Source organism: Epinephelus moara, chromosome 24 (genome assembly GCF_006386435.1).
Source record: "Epinephelus moara isolate mb chromosome 24, YSFRI_EMoa_1.0, whole genome shotgun sequence".
In the NCBI taxonomy this organism is placed as follows: domain Eukaryota; kingdom Metazoa; phylum Chordata; class Actinopteri; order Perciformes; family Serranidae; genus Epinephelus; species Epinephelus moara.
This window is the reverse complement of record NC_065529.1, coordinates 41967711-41985067: the sequence shown is the minus strand read 5'-3', so window position 1 is coordinate 41985067 and position 17357 is coordinate 41967711. Positions and strand designations below refer to the sequence as shown.

Sequence of the window (17357 nt, the reverse complement as noted above, 5' to 3'; positions counted from 1 at the left end):
TGTGTTTTCTGTCCTTCGCAAGACACATTTTAGAAATCATTGTTAAGTCAGGGAGATAAAATAAAAAGTGACAAAATAATCTTGACTCAAGGCCCACTTACTCACTTATCTTATTTCCAGATCTTTTAGCCACACATCATGGTCTTCATCAGTGGCTGGCGTTGCTTGTTGGTCACGGAGGTGGCTCAGTTGTTTGATATCAGTTATATATATTAACAGTTTGTTTGATACATGTTCTTGTAATTGATATTTTAACTTAATAAAGCAACTGTAGCCTACATCTAACTAACAATTATAGCTAAAAAGCTAGCTAGCTTAATTTTTGAGTTAAATTAATTTATTCCCAGTTAATTAACAATGTACTGATTCGGCAGCAGATGGCCATTAAATTAGATAAAGTCTGACCTCTTCAAACAGTTGCTGCGCCAGTTTACTCCCCTGTACGAGGTTTTATCGATGTCTGCTGTTTAAAACAATATCTAGTTGTGCATAATTAGCATGGAAGTTTAAGCTAGGTCACTGACTGAATGGCTGAATCGAGCCCAGATAAATCGATGCGCTCGATCGTGCGGCCGGGTATTATAGTTCCTGTGAACCTTCGCTCCTTCCTTTTTGCTGAATGTGTCAGCCATGGCCCCGATTGTGAGTAGTGAAGTGACCGAATAAACTGCATTTAGACGATGTATTTTGACTTGTCCTTGCTCTCGCCGAAGCGTATATAATCAGTGAACAGTAATACAAGAGCAACGGGTGTTTTAGCCTCGTTTATTTAGCTTTGTTTACTGTGTGAGCTAAAGCCACGTTTGGCTAATGGCTAACGGTAGCTAGCAGTGAAACATCGGCGGTAGAGTTCTGTCGGTAATGCTAATATTCTAGGTCGTTTCTTAAAAGTGTGTGATGTACAGCCTTGGAAAATGATGTCCTATCACTTATGATACTTTTAGGAATTATTTTAATGCGTCTTTCAGCTGTTTTAAAGTTAAACATGATATGATGATTGTCTATGTGAGTTTGAGTAACCCTCTGACTCTCTGTGTTAGAAAAAGCAGGTGGTCAGGAAGCAGGGTGGAAAGAGGAAGAAGCAGATCCTGAAGTTCACCCTGGACTGCACTCACCCTGTGGAAGATGGCATCATGGATGCTGCCAACTTTGTGAGTAGACCAGTTGAGACATAAGAGACTTCTTGTCTGTTAAACAGTGTGCAGCAGCTGTCAGACACAACCCGAGTGTCAAACACTGCTGTCACATCAGTGGGATCAATCTGAAGTCATTGGATATGATGGTTACACTCAGTTAGGAATAAATAAAGGACACTGTAATCCAGTGTGGTTTGAATAGACTCTAACAAGATGTCAACCACAGTGTGTCACCTGTCAGTACTTGTAAGAGACTCTTTAACTGTACATGAAACCATATGTAATGACATTTTTCTTTGTTATGTGTGTCAACCAGTGCTGTGTGTGATTTGCTGTGCTCTCGACATTTACAGGAGCAATTCCTGCAGGAGCGCATCAAGGTGAATGGCAAAGCTGGAAGCCTTGGCGGTGGTGTGGTGTCCATTGAGAGGAGCAAGAGTAAAATTGCAGTGAACTCTGAAGTTCCCTTCTCAAAGAGGTACAAAACACAGTGCAGCTTATATCAGTTTTGAAATATCCGGTGGCTGAAATATGGGTTTCTACCTATCCCAGTCATGTTCCAATGTAGAAGTGACTCTGCTCAGCACAGGGCTGTGAAAAAAAACAGATGTGGAGCCGCTGAATAATTAGAATCTCTTCCTGGGGTGGTTATCTTTGTGTGAAGGAGAGGAGAATGCAAAATCCCATTTAAAAATGTAAATTCTCTTTCAATGTGCTGATAGTTTGATGACTCATCCAAAAAAATGTTAATTAACATAACTGAGAGGACCAATTCTGCTCTATTATTATATGTACTACTACCATTATTATATCTACTCTCACATTATAGTGATACTCTACCTGAAATGTGTCTTCTGAGTCCTCACCTTTCACAGTCCACATGCACTACTGTGTATGAGGAGTTCAGGAGCTGAGCCTATATTGTATGTATTCAAAAATTACATGAAGTCCTCAGCTGAATGTATTTCAGTTTTGCCTTGACCATAGATATGATAAAGATGGTTAAACCTGATTTATAAGCCAGCCTAAACTGCTTTAAAAGGTCTTCCATAAATACAGAAAGTATCTCGTTTGGGGTGTCGTTTGAGTTTCTGCATCGATGGGGAAAAATGTGGTTTAGGCTTTGTAGGTGTTTAAACTCTTAAGCCCTATTCGGACGGGATTAGTTTTACATAGGTACATGGGGTAAAGTAATAATCACTAGAGATTTTAGTCCCGTCCGAATGTGCCATGTCAGTAATCATTCCCGCACGATGTCAGTAAAGATTACCGAAACTTTTACCTTCTGTAAAAGGGTCCCGGACAATTACCTCAGGTAATACTAATCCCGTGCGAATAGACCAGCAGTAAATATGTGTGTAGATATTTTGTCATATCCTGTTTACAAGTGGTTTTTCGCAGATTTTTGAACACGATTCAAGTGTGTTCGAGTGTGGTACGCACAGTAAGCAACGTCATACGCACATGACGACAGGAGGGGACGGCGGTGCTTGAATGGATTTACCCCTCCCACTTGTGGTAATTTTACTGATATTTCTTATTCCCTGCGAATTGGCCATTAATATTACCGACGTCCTGTGGTAAAGTGACATTACCCCACGTGCCCATGTAAAACTAATCCCGTCCGAATAGTCTCAATGTGAGGGAATGACTGTGAGGGACACTCATCACAGTACTAAAGCACGCATTTGTGAATGGACTGATGGTAATTATTAATGGCTGGATGTACTTGAGAATATGGATAAACCCAGGTGGAAGGCTCTGCTACACCCATGCTGTCAGTTTTTCTAAAGATATAAGAGCTTACTTTAATAAGTTGCATGGGAAATACTGTTTATGTGAAAGGTTTTTGTCTTTTGTCACTTCACCCTTTACTGTCAGCCTTTTTTTAAAGTCACTTTAGCCAAATACAAGACATTTTCTGATCTTGCCTTCATACTGGTATTTAGCCCTGCAGTTAGTTTTGGTTGTATTTGTTGCTTGTGCCACCAGTCCTATATTGCCAAAGTGAATTTTGTGGTGCCTAAGCATTGAAAAATGTTTTCAACAGGAACCACTGAACGCTGAAGGAACAGTAATCAAATAAAGTATACAGGCCTTTTTTCGAAGCTGACAGTTTGACTTGTGTCGGTAGAAAAACCACAGGTGTTACTAACAACATTGACAATGTCTCTGTTGTATTCAAGTGTCCCAGTGTGAAGGTGAGCCAACATGCACAATACTAAAACCCTGGAACCCAAGCAAATTAATGTCATTACTTATACCTGTGCTTTTCCTACAATGACCTGTCACAATGTCAGTTTTTTTGGAAAGAGGTGTTGCTGTTGAGCTACTACAAACAAAATCCATTTAACACTGCATGGGTGTATGTATATGGGTATATACCACTAAGGTTAAGTGGGAAAACGGGACTAAGACAAACTTCTAACTTTGTTTGCAGACCAAAAACAGTGCCTAAAAGTCATCCAGATTTTCAAGTCAACAATGTATAAAAAAAAAAATACCATAAAAATCGAAGTCAAGAAGTGACAATAAACAAACTCAAACTGTGACATATAATAATGTACTGGAACATTAATTTCCATAAGCTTTTTTTTAAGGATAAACACATTCATGAGTACTTTTTGTCTGAGTTAGGAATACCACCAGCAGAGGGTGACTGTACCACTTCCATTCTCAAAGGGAGCACTTGAAGTTATGACTGGGAAAAGTCACTGGGAGATGTTGCCATTCATATATCTGGTGTAATCATCTGTAACCTCTGCATGTGTCTGCCATCTTATCCTCATATTCATTCAAATATACATAGACTGCATTTCTGCAGGTGACACACAGCACTGCCTCAACCTGTGTATACTTAAACTGCTTTTATGATTTAAAATTACCTGTCTGTTGTCTCTGGGTGGTCAATAATCCAAAATACAAAGCACTTTCTCTACCCTATTATGAAATTAGGGTTTTATATCTAAATGCATATTATCACAGGTTATTATCAAACTTATCTTAACTTGCACAAGTTGTGTTTGACGTGATTTAGTCCACACCCATTTGTTTGCCCAATCACGTTAAAGACCGCAGACCTGCAAACTCAATAATGCAGATTCAAAGTGACGAGGAATACCTGCCTTTGACCAGTATTTCTACGCTGTTTCCCCTTCCTTTTTATCTTTCGCAGATACTTGAAGTATCTGACCAAAAAGTATCTGAAAAAGAACAACCTCAGGGACTGGCTGCGGGTCGTGGCCAACACCAAGGAGAGCTACGAGCTGCGCTACTTCCAGATCAACCAGGACGAGGAGGAGGAAGAGGATGAAGATTAAGCTTCATACTGCTTTAAATAAAATGAGAAAAAAGAACGGAAAATTTGTGTTGTCTTTATTTTATTATTATTTTAATGTGCTTTAATTTTTGTTCACTGGGCATCAGCACACTGGCACCTCCAGTCTGCATGTCTAAGCATCCTTGGACAAGATACTGAACCCCAAATTGTTCTCAATGGGTATTCCCTCAGTGTGTGAGCACGTGGCTGGTTACTGTGTCAGCCACCAGTATGTGAATGGGTGAATGTAACATGTAGTGTAGAAGTGCTTTGAGTGAAATAAAAGCATTATACAAGTGCAGTTCTTTACATACCAGAAATAAGAACATAACACTGTATGCTTCACTGAGTTTTTACATCCTTATTAATACAATTGTGCACAATTTTGGAATATTTAGGAGTTTTTTGCACCAAATTATTTTTTTATTTTTTGCACCAAATTATTATTTTTTTGCACCAAATCATTATATTATTTATTTTGCACCAAATTATTTTATCAAATTTTTTTTGTACCAAATTATTTTATTTTTTATTTTTTTCACCAAATTATTTTATTATTTATTTTGCACCAGATCATTTTATCATTAATTTTTTTCACCAAATTATTATTTTATTATTTATTTACATTTTTTTTGAACCAAATAATTTTATTTATTTTTTGCCCCAAATTATTTTTATTTTGCTTACAGGACTCAGAGCCAGCAAAGCTAATTATATTAACATACAATGTAAAAGTACATGGTTTACTCTAGTAAACAAATGTGAAACAAAACAATTAGACTTGCTCTAATTAACACAGAGACCACAATCAAACAAAAAGTGAACAATTAAAAATCAAACTCTGCTGCAGCATGTGCATCCAGGACACTTGAGCTCTTTGATTTCTGTATTTTGATCCATTAAGTCAAGTTGAAACTCGTGTGCTCTCCGTGGTGAGCTCTCTGTGGGGCATCCTGTGTTACAGCTGTGGTAACCTTGACAACAGTTAGACCACTGGCAGTCAGGACTCCTCTCTCAGCATGCAGTCATCACGCTGCTCTTGTGTATTTTTTTTTTTTTTCCCATCTGGGAAAAAGTGGAAGTTTGCAACATGAAGACACAGATTTAGAGTCAGGCTGTGTCAACATTTGCATTTAGGCGTTAATTAAAATCTAAATTAGACCCCCAAATAATATTAATTGATAAAAACATGCGTGTTTCAGGAGGAATAATTGTGTCGTTTCACCCCCCCCCCCTGCAGCCTGGCTTCATATCCAGAGTAAAGGCAGTGAGTGTATCGTGGAGCAGCAGCTGTGCAGATGGAAAAGCAGCAGCAGCAGAAGTTTCTGTCTCAATTCTCCGGACTTCCAAAAGGAAATGGGCAGGCGACAGGCGCGGGAGTGTATCCGCCTATTAGCGGCACATGGCGTTGCCGCACGGTGTGTCTTTTCGCACACTACTAGTTAAAGTGGTAACTAAGAGAGCATGACTAACTAGTTGTGGGTGAAATTATGGGATGCATCGTCATGGCAACAGACCAGACGTCACAATCTGGGCATGTGTGTTCCATTTTTGTCTTTCTTATTTTTCAGACTGGAAGACCTGGATAGAGATCAGTGGAAAATAATATAATTTTCACTCGTGGAGAGAAAGCCCCAGATCCACTGCAAAAAAATAAAATTTATTTATTTATTTTTTTTCCTGTGTAACTGAGCGACGAATACATTTCTTTTTTTTTTTTGGGTGAAGAAAGAGCCTGGGCTGCGGCGTCTGGAGGGTTAACTTTCAGTATTCTCAGCCTAAAAGGGGTTTGGGGGGCTATGAGATAAAGATGCCGGGGTCGCTGAGTAATGAAGACGAGGGACAAGACGACATGGATTTTGAAGACGATATGCCAGGTGAGGGAAAGGGGGGAGGCGGGGTGTCCTTCAGATTATTTTGCGCCGCTACGCCTTGAATGCGGGGAAAAGGGCTTGTCCTGCGTTCCTGAGACCAGAGAGGAGGAGGAGGAGGGGTGGGGTGCAATAAGCAGAGTCATGCTATTATTTTTTGCACGACCTAGTGTCTTAAAGGTGGGAACGGGGGTTTTTGGATTTGCCTCCGGCTGTCCTCACATCCAGCCTGATTTTGGGGGCATGATGAAAAACCCTGCTGCATGCTTTCTGTAGGCTGTCTTTTTTTCCTCCTCCTTTCACAGGCTGCATGCGTGTACAAAGTGAATGGCTCCTAAAACACACAAGTTTGCTTCAGAGAGCTGTTTAAAAAGAGCCATGACAGTTGAATCGGTGCTGTGTCAGTGTGTGCTGTGATGTGTCTCAATAACCGTGTGCATATGCTTTTAAGTAGGCTACAGCGACAACATCCGTGTTGGGTTTTGTTGTAGAGGATGCTGTCTCCACTTGTGATATCAGGAGGCTGCTCCAACTTTAAATGTTTCTTTTTTTCCAGCACTGCTTGGCCGCAGAGGTGTGAAAGCCACGTGTAGGCTACAGTAAACAGTGCTTATCAAGTGTGCCTGGGTGTCTTTTTGCCTCCATCCCGTGCACTGTTGATGACCACGGTTAGGTCATCAACATCCCTTCAGCTCTGGGTCGTGCACTAAGTGAAATTAACTGTAACCCACATTCCTGACACGCAGCTCATTCAGTTCTCACGGAGGCTTCACGCAAGCCAAATTTGTGCAATATTTCTTGTGGCAGTAAAATTAATCTGTCAACCAACCTTGGCAGTGAACCAATTGTAGTATACATGATATTTACACTCCTTGAAATGTTAAAAACTAATCAAGGCGTAGGGGATGGTGAGATTTGCTTATTGATGACCTGTCCATGAGCAGCCACATTGTGGTCATTTTGTTTTCTCTTGGCTGTTGGTTTGTCAGTCTACCCAGTGAGCTTCTGTCCTAAAAATTGTGCACCTGATTAATTTGGGAATTCCCGGTTATAGTGTTAAACATCCAGTGTGTAGGATAGTGGCATCTAGCAGTGAGGTTGCACCTGTGTTCCAAGCCTAAAGGAAAGCTTCGGTGGTCGACACGAAAACACAAATGGTGCTATCTAGAGCTATTGTTTGATTTGTCCATTCTGGGCTACTGTAGAAACAACATGGCGGACTCCAGAGAAGAGGAAACGCCATAGATTTCAATAATAACAAGAAACAGGATGCCAAGATGGCGCCTGTTCATTCTAGTGCAGCTGCTTGCCTGGCACATACGCCAAAAAAGTTTTCTAGCTTCTGGGTTTATTTCTCCGATATGTGTCCCAAAGAATATGCATAGTAGTGTTTCACCTGCTGGCCCCGTCCACCAGTTCCTGCTCAGCTCCTAGACTTAATGTTGGGATGACATCACAGATTTTGAATTGCTTTTGTTGGCTTGAAGTTTTACAAACATAAAACCACCATGGCTCAAAAATTCACAATAGAAAGAGTCATAATTGGTCTTGCTTGCAGACATCTTTCCAATGGGCCGGAGGGTATTTTTTAATTGCAGTACCGCGAGTGGCCACTGGGAAAAATTTGCTGCAAGACTGAGCAGCTTTCCCATGGACCTGGGCCCACTCTGTATGTAGATCAGGCCTGTAAACGGCTAATGTTAAGGTAACAAAAATACAACACTTATTATTTTCAGATGATTATATAGAATTAAAACATAGGTGTGAATAAAACATGGAAATGAGTTAGCATTATTGCACTTCCTGGTTCCCTCTTTTCAGAGTCAGGGGTTGTTTTGAATGAGTTTTTGGTGGGATGCCTGAAATGTGGTCTGTGGTTAACACAAGCTTAAGAGATTTTCCCGTTTAGTGCTACAACAGAAAATACGTCAGAAAATACCCCAGTCATGAACTTTAAAGTTTTTAAGTGTCTCAAAAAAGGTGGCTGCTAACAAGTGGCTAAATGAGACTACAGAACATCATCACGTCGATCACGGCGTCGTTGTGGTGGTGACGTTAAGTCATCCAACCCTAGGGTAGTTTGTTTATAGCTTAACATTAGCTTTTTACTTCTGGCGATTGCATTTATGCTTTAATCATAAAAGTGGTGTTCATTTGTGAAGATTTTCTTGCTGAACAAAAAGTGTAACTATCATAAACTTTTGTTTGCCACAGAGTTTATTTTCTGCAATAATCCAAAACTCAATGGAAAAATCCCATCGGCGTTTTGAGAGGGAATCATGACGATGCTAATTTACGGCCTACAAAAAGACATCATCCCTGCTGCGCTCCATAGATACCACTAAATCTACCACTCTGGACCCATGAATTGACTCAATTGACATTTTCTTAATAGAATGAAGTTTAGATTGTCTTATCTGCTGCACCACGACTTCTCTGGTGATTTGATAAACCAATGTTGGGATTAGCTAAAGGGTATAACTGATATGTACTTACACTGCTAACTTGGATGTCTGTCATGTGCAGCCAAGTCGGCTTTATCAAAAAATCTACATCTCCGTCAAACCCGGTCGTAAATTACCAGCATTCTGTTTCCTGTTCCAGTGTGTCAGAGGTTGAGGTGATGAAGTGCATTCTGCTAGGCAGGGTAGCCAGGCATCTTTGTGCCACGGTGTCAGTTTGGCCAGTGTAATCAATAGATTCATATTTTCGTCTTTCTTTTCTTGCGGCTCGCTCTGAGCAACAGATGATTTGATGCTTTGATGTTTAGGGCAACATAAAAGATGCTGCTTTGCCCTCTTCTTTCCTTCCACACCACAGTGTGGAAAGGTCTCATGATAAAAAAACAATACAGAGTGAAAGGAAAGTTGAGAGTGTAAAAAAAGCCAGTACAATGTTGTCTCCAGCTATAGGCCGGCCTCTAATTGCTCTAAGTGATAATATGTTACCAAAAAAAAATACATAACAGAGTAATTTTGGGTCTAAATGAATTTCTAGTTTGAGCAAATACATTGGCTATCTCTTGAAAAGGTACAGCGAACGTGTAGGGACAAAATGATGAAAATTAATGAATAATTTTCACACAACACGGTTGCCATGGTGCACGTCTTGCTCATTTTTCATGCTTGTCATAAAGGTCTTGAGCCTTGAAAGCTGGTGTATTTTGTACCACTGTCACAACAAAGGGGATACATTAATGACAGCATTGCTTACAGCCTATCATCGGCACATCATTATTATCTGTTTCTAAAACATGATTTTATATCAAGGACAGGTTTTTTGGAAATTGCCACTCGCCCCTCTTTCTATATATATATATTCACACAAAACATTTTTCATAAGCCAGATTAATAGCAGCAGGCTCGCACTGGCTGGTGTGCAGAATGAAGAGAAAACGAGAGACAGAGAGAGGGAAGGGGAAAGACAGAGAGGAGTGTTGAGCAGTTGAAGCATCATCTATGACTGCCAGCCATAGCCTGAGGGAGAACACGAGCACTGATGCGTGTCCCCAATAACCCTCTAGTTGGTTAAACATGTATAAGAGAGGAAAGGTGCAATTGATTATGGCAGGTGAGTGAAGATATGTGAGTAGTAATCCAGTTTGAAAAATCAAAACCTTTTCACGTGTCAGTCGAAACTGATTTAGGTCTGCCTTGATATAATTTGTATTTTTTGTTGCTGGCTATAAACATATCAAAGGGGCTCTTTAGCGCTGTAATCCATTATAATGACACGCTATGTAGCAAAGGGTAAATGTACTGAAAATCAGATTTGTGTTTATTATGTCTTATAGAAGATTTTTGTTGCTAAATTAAGATATTTGCGCCATTCTGACAATATTATTGACTCTCTGCAACAGTGGTAAACGTATTTGCCGTCTCCTGACATCTCTGACCGTGATAAAGTGTTGCAAATCCATTGTTATGCCACCGATACAGGAAGCAGTGTTCAGACAGTTTACGACCTCCATCAACAGGCATCAAAGTGACAGACAAGGTCAGGAATCCAGGTCAGATTTTTCCCCGGCATCAAGATGCTTCCATGCAATTAAAACGCAACAATGTCGAAGCCGGTCCTAGGGGGGCTTCAGACCCCTAAAAGCTATCCTATCACAGCCTTTATTTGTTGTGGCACATAAAGTGTCCTAATTCCCTTTGTTTCACTCCGGGTGCTCACGCTGTCACAGATTGTTCCATTGTGTTTTCTGTTTTAATTGTTTTGTTCTTCCCTAAAATTGAAAGATTATCATGGGCTTTTGTGTGCCTACAAATGTTATCCCCAATTGGAAAGGGGTCTATTTTTGGATCCCTCACTGTGAAAGTTGACACCATTTTTTCCTGCTGCGCGTGCACGAGGCTCGAGCATGAAAGATGCTTTTTTTTTAATGTGTATTTGCAGATAAGCGGTGCAGCATTCTGGTCTGTTATATCTTCTTTATACTGCACACATTATCATCTCGTGCATATATTGTCCATGATAGATATGATTTTAATGGTGCTATTTAGTCTTTATCCCTCCATCACTTTGATGATTACATTTTCTAATAATAGTCCATGGATGTCTTTGTCTGAAGGCGTTTGAGGCCTAGGCTATGAGCACTTGATCGATGAACAGAGGAAAACCTATAGCTCTGGTTTCCTCCTTCGTGGCGAGCAATGCAGGGCAACATTAAGTGGGCATTTCCACACGGGGGCCAACAGAGAAAGAGCTAATGTGCTTTCCAGTAAACTCAAGCTTCCTCACTTGGGAGTCGCTCATGAATCTCCCTTCTAATGGGTCAGTCCGGTGGCCAAGCCCTTGCAGGAAGGTCAGAGCGGTGTCTGTGCCATCCGTCCACACTTTACAGAAGGCTCGTTTGCCAAGTGGAGCTTTGGTCCTCTTTCTAACAGAATCCGGTGCCAGACTTCCCTGTGCCACATGACTGAGCGACCTTCCCCCCCCTCTTCCAACACCTGGCACGGCCTGGTCCACTCACCAAGCAGAAAGATTATCATTCCCCTGATGGCCTTCCCTCGGGGGACTTCACAGGCCATTTACTGTAGGCAGGGTTCAGATTACAAGGCGATGCAGGTGTTAAACACAGACATCTTTTTTTCAATCAACTGCACTGCTGTCACATGTTGGGCCTATAAATGAGGTGCATTACTGGGAGACCATTTGTGTATGTGTTTGATATTTTTGTTAGATTTCTAATAAGCCTGTCGCAGCTTTGAGGCTGTAGTAGGTTCCCTAATATCAGACAGAATTGTCAACTTGCTGTACTCTGTTCCCATCTTCAATTTGACATTGCGTCCGCTTTATTTCTGTGTGGGAGGGGATTTGATTTTCTCTAACTAATCACTACAGACCCTCATTAAGTCCACGCTGATGCATAGCCAGGACAACATACTTGTTTTGGCGGGGTTTTACGAGCTAAACAGAGGAAGTAAAAAAAAAACTACAGTATCGTACAATATTGAGAAGAAGAGTTCAATTCAGAACATCTTCGATAGAAGCGTCTGTCTTTTCTGTAACAGTCACCATTGCTGTTAGTAGTCCTTATTGGTTTTGGTGCACTGCTTGACAACAGCTTTAGTCCTTCCTGTTACGCTAATTGGCTAATTGAGTCCCTTCGCAGTCATTTGGTTATTGGTCGTTTCTTAATTAAACTCAGAAACCACTGTTTAATGTCAAGATGCCAGAAAAATCAGTCATTTTGAACTTGGAGTGGATTCAATGGTCTGGACACAGGCTTTTTAGTAGGCATAGTGGTGCTTTGAGCTAAATGCTAACATGTTCACAATGACAATGCTAACATGCGGATGTTTATTGCTTATTAGCACAAAGTAGAGCTAAAGATTGTGGCAATGGTTTTATTTGTTCATGAACTGTTCAAAAAAGTTTTGGTCTAATAAGAAAAAATGAAGGAATTATGGTGCTGAAGGAAAAGTCAGAGGATCATCAAAGTTATTAGTGTTCATCTTATGGGGCCCATGAGTGCACCAAATCTAATGAAAATCTGTCCAACAGTTGTTGAGATCTTTATTTCAAACTACAAATGTCAACCTCATCAAGGAAAAGGAGAATAAGATAATCACAGGACACTCGCCAGAAGAAAATGTTGGTCTTGTACATTTCTGCAAACCACAGCGTTTCTAAAATGACATAAATAATAAGCTTAGTTTGTTATTGTGAGGTCGAGGGGACGGTGGATGGCGTGTTACCGAGGCGAGATGCCTGCCAAGCTGCAGACCAGTGCAGAGTACTGTTTGAGACGAACAAAAATGGTTGTGTTATAGCGAGTCATAGCTGTGTGCCCAGGGGCACCAAACATGGGTGTTTTGTAGCCCGTCAGTGTTTTTCCAATTGCTTTTTAGGCCAGAGAAGCAGTTTTTTTTTTTACCAAGACAATGCTGCTTTTTCGGCTGTGATTGTGCCCCCTAAACAGGGTTTTTTAAGCCAAAACATGATCTTCTTCCTAACTATAACCAACTGTTTTTTGTGCCTTAATCTAAACACACAACAGCATTGTTGAAATGTAAAGTTTCAGTGTGTCTGCTACAAAATAACATGCAGATGTAACAGATCTGTATTTTCCAGGAGCATTTAATGTCAACATTTTTTCTGGCAATTAGGATGATCTCAAAGTCAACAAGAATTATGGGAACTGTGAATGTTTGTACAAAATGTGCCAATCCATCCAGTGGATGTTGACATATTTCACAGGATAAATGAAAACTTTGACCAGCAGGTGGTGCTACAGAGAGTCAGGGAATCACCAAAGTCAGTAGGATTGATCCTACGGGGACCATGAATGTCTCTATTAAATTTCACGGGAATACACCCAGTCGTTGTAGAGATATTTAAATCTGAAACACAGTCATGGACCGAACGATGAACAGACCAACAATGCCGTCCCTAGCATGCTGCTAGCCCAGCTAAAAAGGATTTAGTGTGATCTGCTGCATATAATTGAACTTTTTAAACCTACATCAGTAACGCTGCATCACCACTGTCAAGTTTGAGTGATTTATTGCACAGAAAACAGAGCAAGGGACACGCAGTCCAGCATCATCTGGTGTATCTAATCAGCGATGTGTGGTCAGCCTGTCAGTCATAGTTTACTCATTGAAAGAAAAAGAGTGCAGAGTGACGGACTGTGCGCTTTGTGTAATCCAGGGCCGTCTCCATCTGCATCTGAGCCATGTCATCATCTGTGCATTGAGGAGAGATGCAAGGCTTGCCTGGCAGGCGACTAACATGAGACATAAAAGAGCTCCCTGTTTGAGATACTGAATACATAAACTCAAGGCTTTATTTAGAAAGAAAGAGAGAAATAGACGAGGGAGATGCACGTGGATGTGTGTGTGAAGCGGAGAGAAGGATGAGGAGGCAAAGCATCGATAGATAAATCACAGAATCTTAGAAGTTTTTGTGACATTGAAAAGGCTCCCCCACCTTAAACAGCTACTCACCTTCAAAGAATTTATTTGTGTAGATTTCTGCAGAGTTTTAATGTTGTAAATGCTGCTGTAGAGGCATCAGAACTCAAACATTACTTGCATTTTAACACGAAAATTTGTAGATTTCAGATAATTACAACCAGTGACAGATGCTGTCAGTCAGCAGCTTTAAAATATCAGGCACATAAAGCGCAAGCTAGCCCCAATTAGTACCAAAAAACGAGGTGAAAAACTTAATCTGGTGGTCAAAGGAAACACAATGAGTCTGACAGTGCCACTGATTAAAGCTTTGAAATCACTGGTGTGTATGTACTGTATGTGCATGTGTGCGTGGGGGTGCCTCCTGCTAGCTTTGCTAAATAGAGGATAAGTGGTTGGCGAGGTTTGTGTGTCTACTACACAGGAATCCCTCCTCCCCAACTTCTCACTCCAGCTACCCAGGGGAGTGGTAGACTGCAGGGCTAGTGTTGGCTGATTGACTCTGATACATGTGCTGCATATTTCATGCCCTCCAGTCTGTCTGCATGAGACGCAGCGCGCGAGGGAGACACGCAGATAGATAGACCGAGAGAGACAGAAAGACAGTCGGGGAAAGAGAACGAGATCAGATCGACCTTTACGGAGCGGTTGCATCCTGCGTGTATTTCTCTGCGTGTCTCTTTATAGTGATGTATTGTTTGGGACTGCCTCTCTTCCTTACTTACTCCTCTGTGACCCACTATGGCATCACTGAAGTCTGCTGCGCTCAGCAGTCAGCACGTTTGTACACAGCAGCTTTGAGACAGTGCAGCTGACAACCAGCAGCAGGTCGCTTTAGTCCCAGCAAGCATTAAAGGCAGAAGATATGCTCAGTATACCTCAGTGGTCCTCCAGGGAGTTCCCATTTAGCAGCAGGGCAGGCACTCCATCTATTTGTGCTTTGACGGGTAAAGTTGATCCACACTCAATGATGTGTGATCATGAGGTTTATTTTGCCAAGTGCTCCTGTTGGTCTGGCAATGATTCATCATTTTTATTTTCAAAAACAGGCCAACTGACTTCTCACTTTGCTGTGCTTTCACAGGAGCCTGCAGCTAATTATTAATTTTATTATTGATTAGTATCTTTCTTTATGATTAATTTGTTTATTAAAGATAGAATATACAGGACTTGAAAGTGAAAGCCAAACCTCAGATTCACTGTTGTTTCCATTTGCCATTTTGTCGCACTATATTAAAAAAATTTTTGAAGCCTCCTCTCGGATGCGTGCTGTAAAGAAAGAAGAAGAAACACACTGTCTTTGGTTTAGTTTTACTCAGTGTTTGATGATCCAGGTGCTGCGGTTGGTTTAAATGTTGACCGATTTGCACGATGCATGGAGAGCTGCAAGAACTATGAACTGATTGTCTTGACTGTCACGTTCAACAACATTCCCAGAACAAACTTACCCCAAATAAACAGGCCTTTACAAAAACAAAGTTCAAATCAATGGGTTATTGAATGATTTCATCGAACAATAAAAACTAAGATTAACCAAAAAACATGGCAATTAAAAACTGTAACCCTGTGGCGTCTTCCACACTCCACACTCACTTCAGCGCACCTGCCTTTAATTAAAGGTTCCCGAGATGCCAGGTCAGGTGGCGCATTAAAGTGACTCAAAGAATCAATTGAAATATTTCTTTGATAAGTAACTTAAAGGGAAACTTTTCTGATTTTCAGCCAGCTCTTTGTCATTGCAAGTGTGTGCAGTGTGTACAGATCATAGACTGTATATAAAGATGCACAACATGTCACCACTTCTTCCCACTGTACAAATATAAAGCAGAAATATCCCGAATCTGGCCGCTGCCATCTTTCATTAGTGACGTCATTTGGAGCCAGACTCTGTGCATTAACAATCTCCCTGGTATGGAGTTCCCACCCGTACACCTATCCGACCAAATTGTGACCAGCACCATTGATCACGAGCACACTGATTGGCACACATAGTTTTGAATCGTGATGTCAAACCTCCTTTTTATAGCATCATATAACTAATTAAAAGCAAACTTAGGCAGGGAGCGCTTGCGGCATGGCGGGAAGCCAAACACCGCTCATCTGCACACTCTGTGATGACACAGAGCTGGTTAAAAATAAGCAAAATTCCCCAAAAATAACCACAGTTCCCTGTAAATAATTAATTATTAATCAAAATTGTAGTCGATTTTATTTTTTTGTTAAACTACAAATTGATTAATCAACTAATCCTTTTTAGCACTGAAGTATACAAGCCAAACTGTATTTTTCAATATAAAGATTCAGGCTTATTACAAGCTGAATTCGCTGTGGAGTCTTCAAACTCGACATCATCAGCTTATCATAATAAGTGCTCCATGTAAAGAATGCTACACTATGTTCCTAATCAGATATTGTTTTGTTTCTTTGCATCCAGATGAGGATGATGAAGGCGAGCGCAACACCGTTCCCCTCACACCCCTCGACATCTTCTCTGACAACGACTCCCTCAAACAACAAAAGAAGAAGAAGCCCAAAAAGATGAAAGAGGGGAAAATGCCCAAAGTTAAGAAGAGGAAAAAGGAGGTAAGGTGTAATTCCCACTCAACACCATCTGTCTTGACCTCGGACACAACAGCTCTTTGGCTCAAGCTGCACCCTGCGTTCTCTATTTCTCAAACCACCGCTCTTTTGATGTCTCTGCAATTGGATCAAAGGTGCGTTTTGGCTGCTGGGCCGCCTCTGTAATCTAAATGAGAGGCAGTGGACTGTCTCAGGCTTAGAGGAGGTTGGCAGCAGTGTCACCGTCATTGCCAGTGTAAGCTGTGGGCACCGAGGGCCAGTTTAGAGTGTAGATTTGTGCCTGTGGTGCTGGTGCTGATGGCAGGGACTGTAGGTCAGAAGTACAGTGATTGTGCCAAGTGAGCGGTGGGAGTCGGAGCTGTGATGGAGCAATTTTGACAGACGAGCTTTTCCAGTCTTTAGTCTTCAGCATGAAGACAACAGGTCAGAGGTTTGAGCTGCTTCCACCATTAACACTAGTCAATTAACTAGTTAATTAACCAGATTTGTTATGGTGAGATCACTTATCACTAAGATAAGCTAATCACAAAGCTTTTAAAGCTTGCCTATTTGACTTGTGATCAACAGTGGCCACTGAGGGCACATGATAATTAAGGGTGGGCAGTAAATGCTAAAATGTAGTGAACTGAGTCATTAATGTTCTTGGTACATCAATATTTAACTTAATTGAAAATTCATTAACATGAGCTAGTGTCAGCTAGTGTCCTAATTGAATTGAGCAAGGTGTGTTGCATTGTTTATGAGTTCATCATTTTATTTGCAAGATGGATCAATGTGATTTCTCAAGTCTTACATATATTGCTTATGGCTGCCTCAAAATCTTAGGCCCTGTCTACTTGGGCTGCCCCAACTAAGAATTTTCCTGGTCGACCAATAGTCGTCATTTATGGCCATTAGTCGATTAGTCACCTGCATGTTTCTGATATTAATTTGATTATTAAATGATATATTTTGGGCGGGGCAACACAATGGTTTGAGTTGAAGGTGTGAGAAAGAATAGTATCAGTAACATTGTTAACACTGTGCTACA

General features: G+C 40.9%; 2 protein-coding genes across 2 annotated transcripts in view; both read left to right on the top strand.

Moving 5' to 3' along the window:
* Window positions 1-520: 520 nt before the first annotated feature.
* rpl22 (ribosomal protein L22) lies at window positions 521-4499 on the top strand. Its single transcript, XM_050037200.1, has 4 exons — window positions 521-642; window positions 1041-1151; window positions 1490-1614; window positions 4312-4499. Exons 1-4 carry the CDS (start codon window positions 631-633, stop codon window positions 4454-4456), a joined length of 393 nt encoding a protein of 130 aa, XP_049893157.1. The 5' UTR covers window positions 521-630; the 3' UTR covers window positions 4457-4499.
* A 1634-nt stretch (window positions 4500-6133) lies between these two features.
* The window catches only part of chd5 (chromodomain helicase DNA binding protein 5), a 67802-nt gene continuing 56578 nt past the window's right edge, over window positions 6134-17357 (top strand). Inside the window, exons 1-2 of the mRNA XM_050039071.1 lie at window positions 6134-6332; window positions 16182-16330. Coding sequence (XP_049895028.1) covers window positions 6266-6332; window positions 16182-16330 — 216 coding nt within the window. The 5' untranslated portion in view covers window positions 6134-6265. The remainder of the gene's footprint in view (window positions 6333-16181; window positions 16331-17357) is intronic.

Coding starts and splice junctions, on each gene's coding strand:
- rpl22 (XM_050037200.1), top strand. Junction 1,152..1,489: donor TCATGGATGCTGCCAACTTT/GTGAGTAGACCA, acceptor CGACATTTACAG/GAGCAATTCCTGCAGGAGCG. Junction 1,615..4,311: donor GAAGTTCCCTTCTCAAAGAG/GTACAAAACACA, acceptor TATCTTTCGCAG/ATACTTGAAGTATCTGACCA.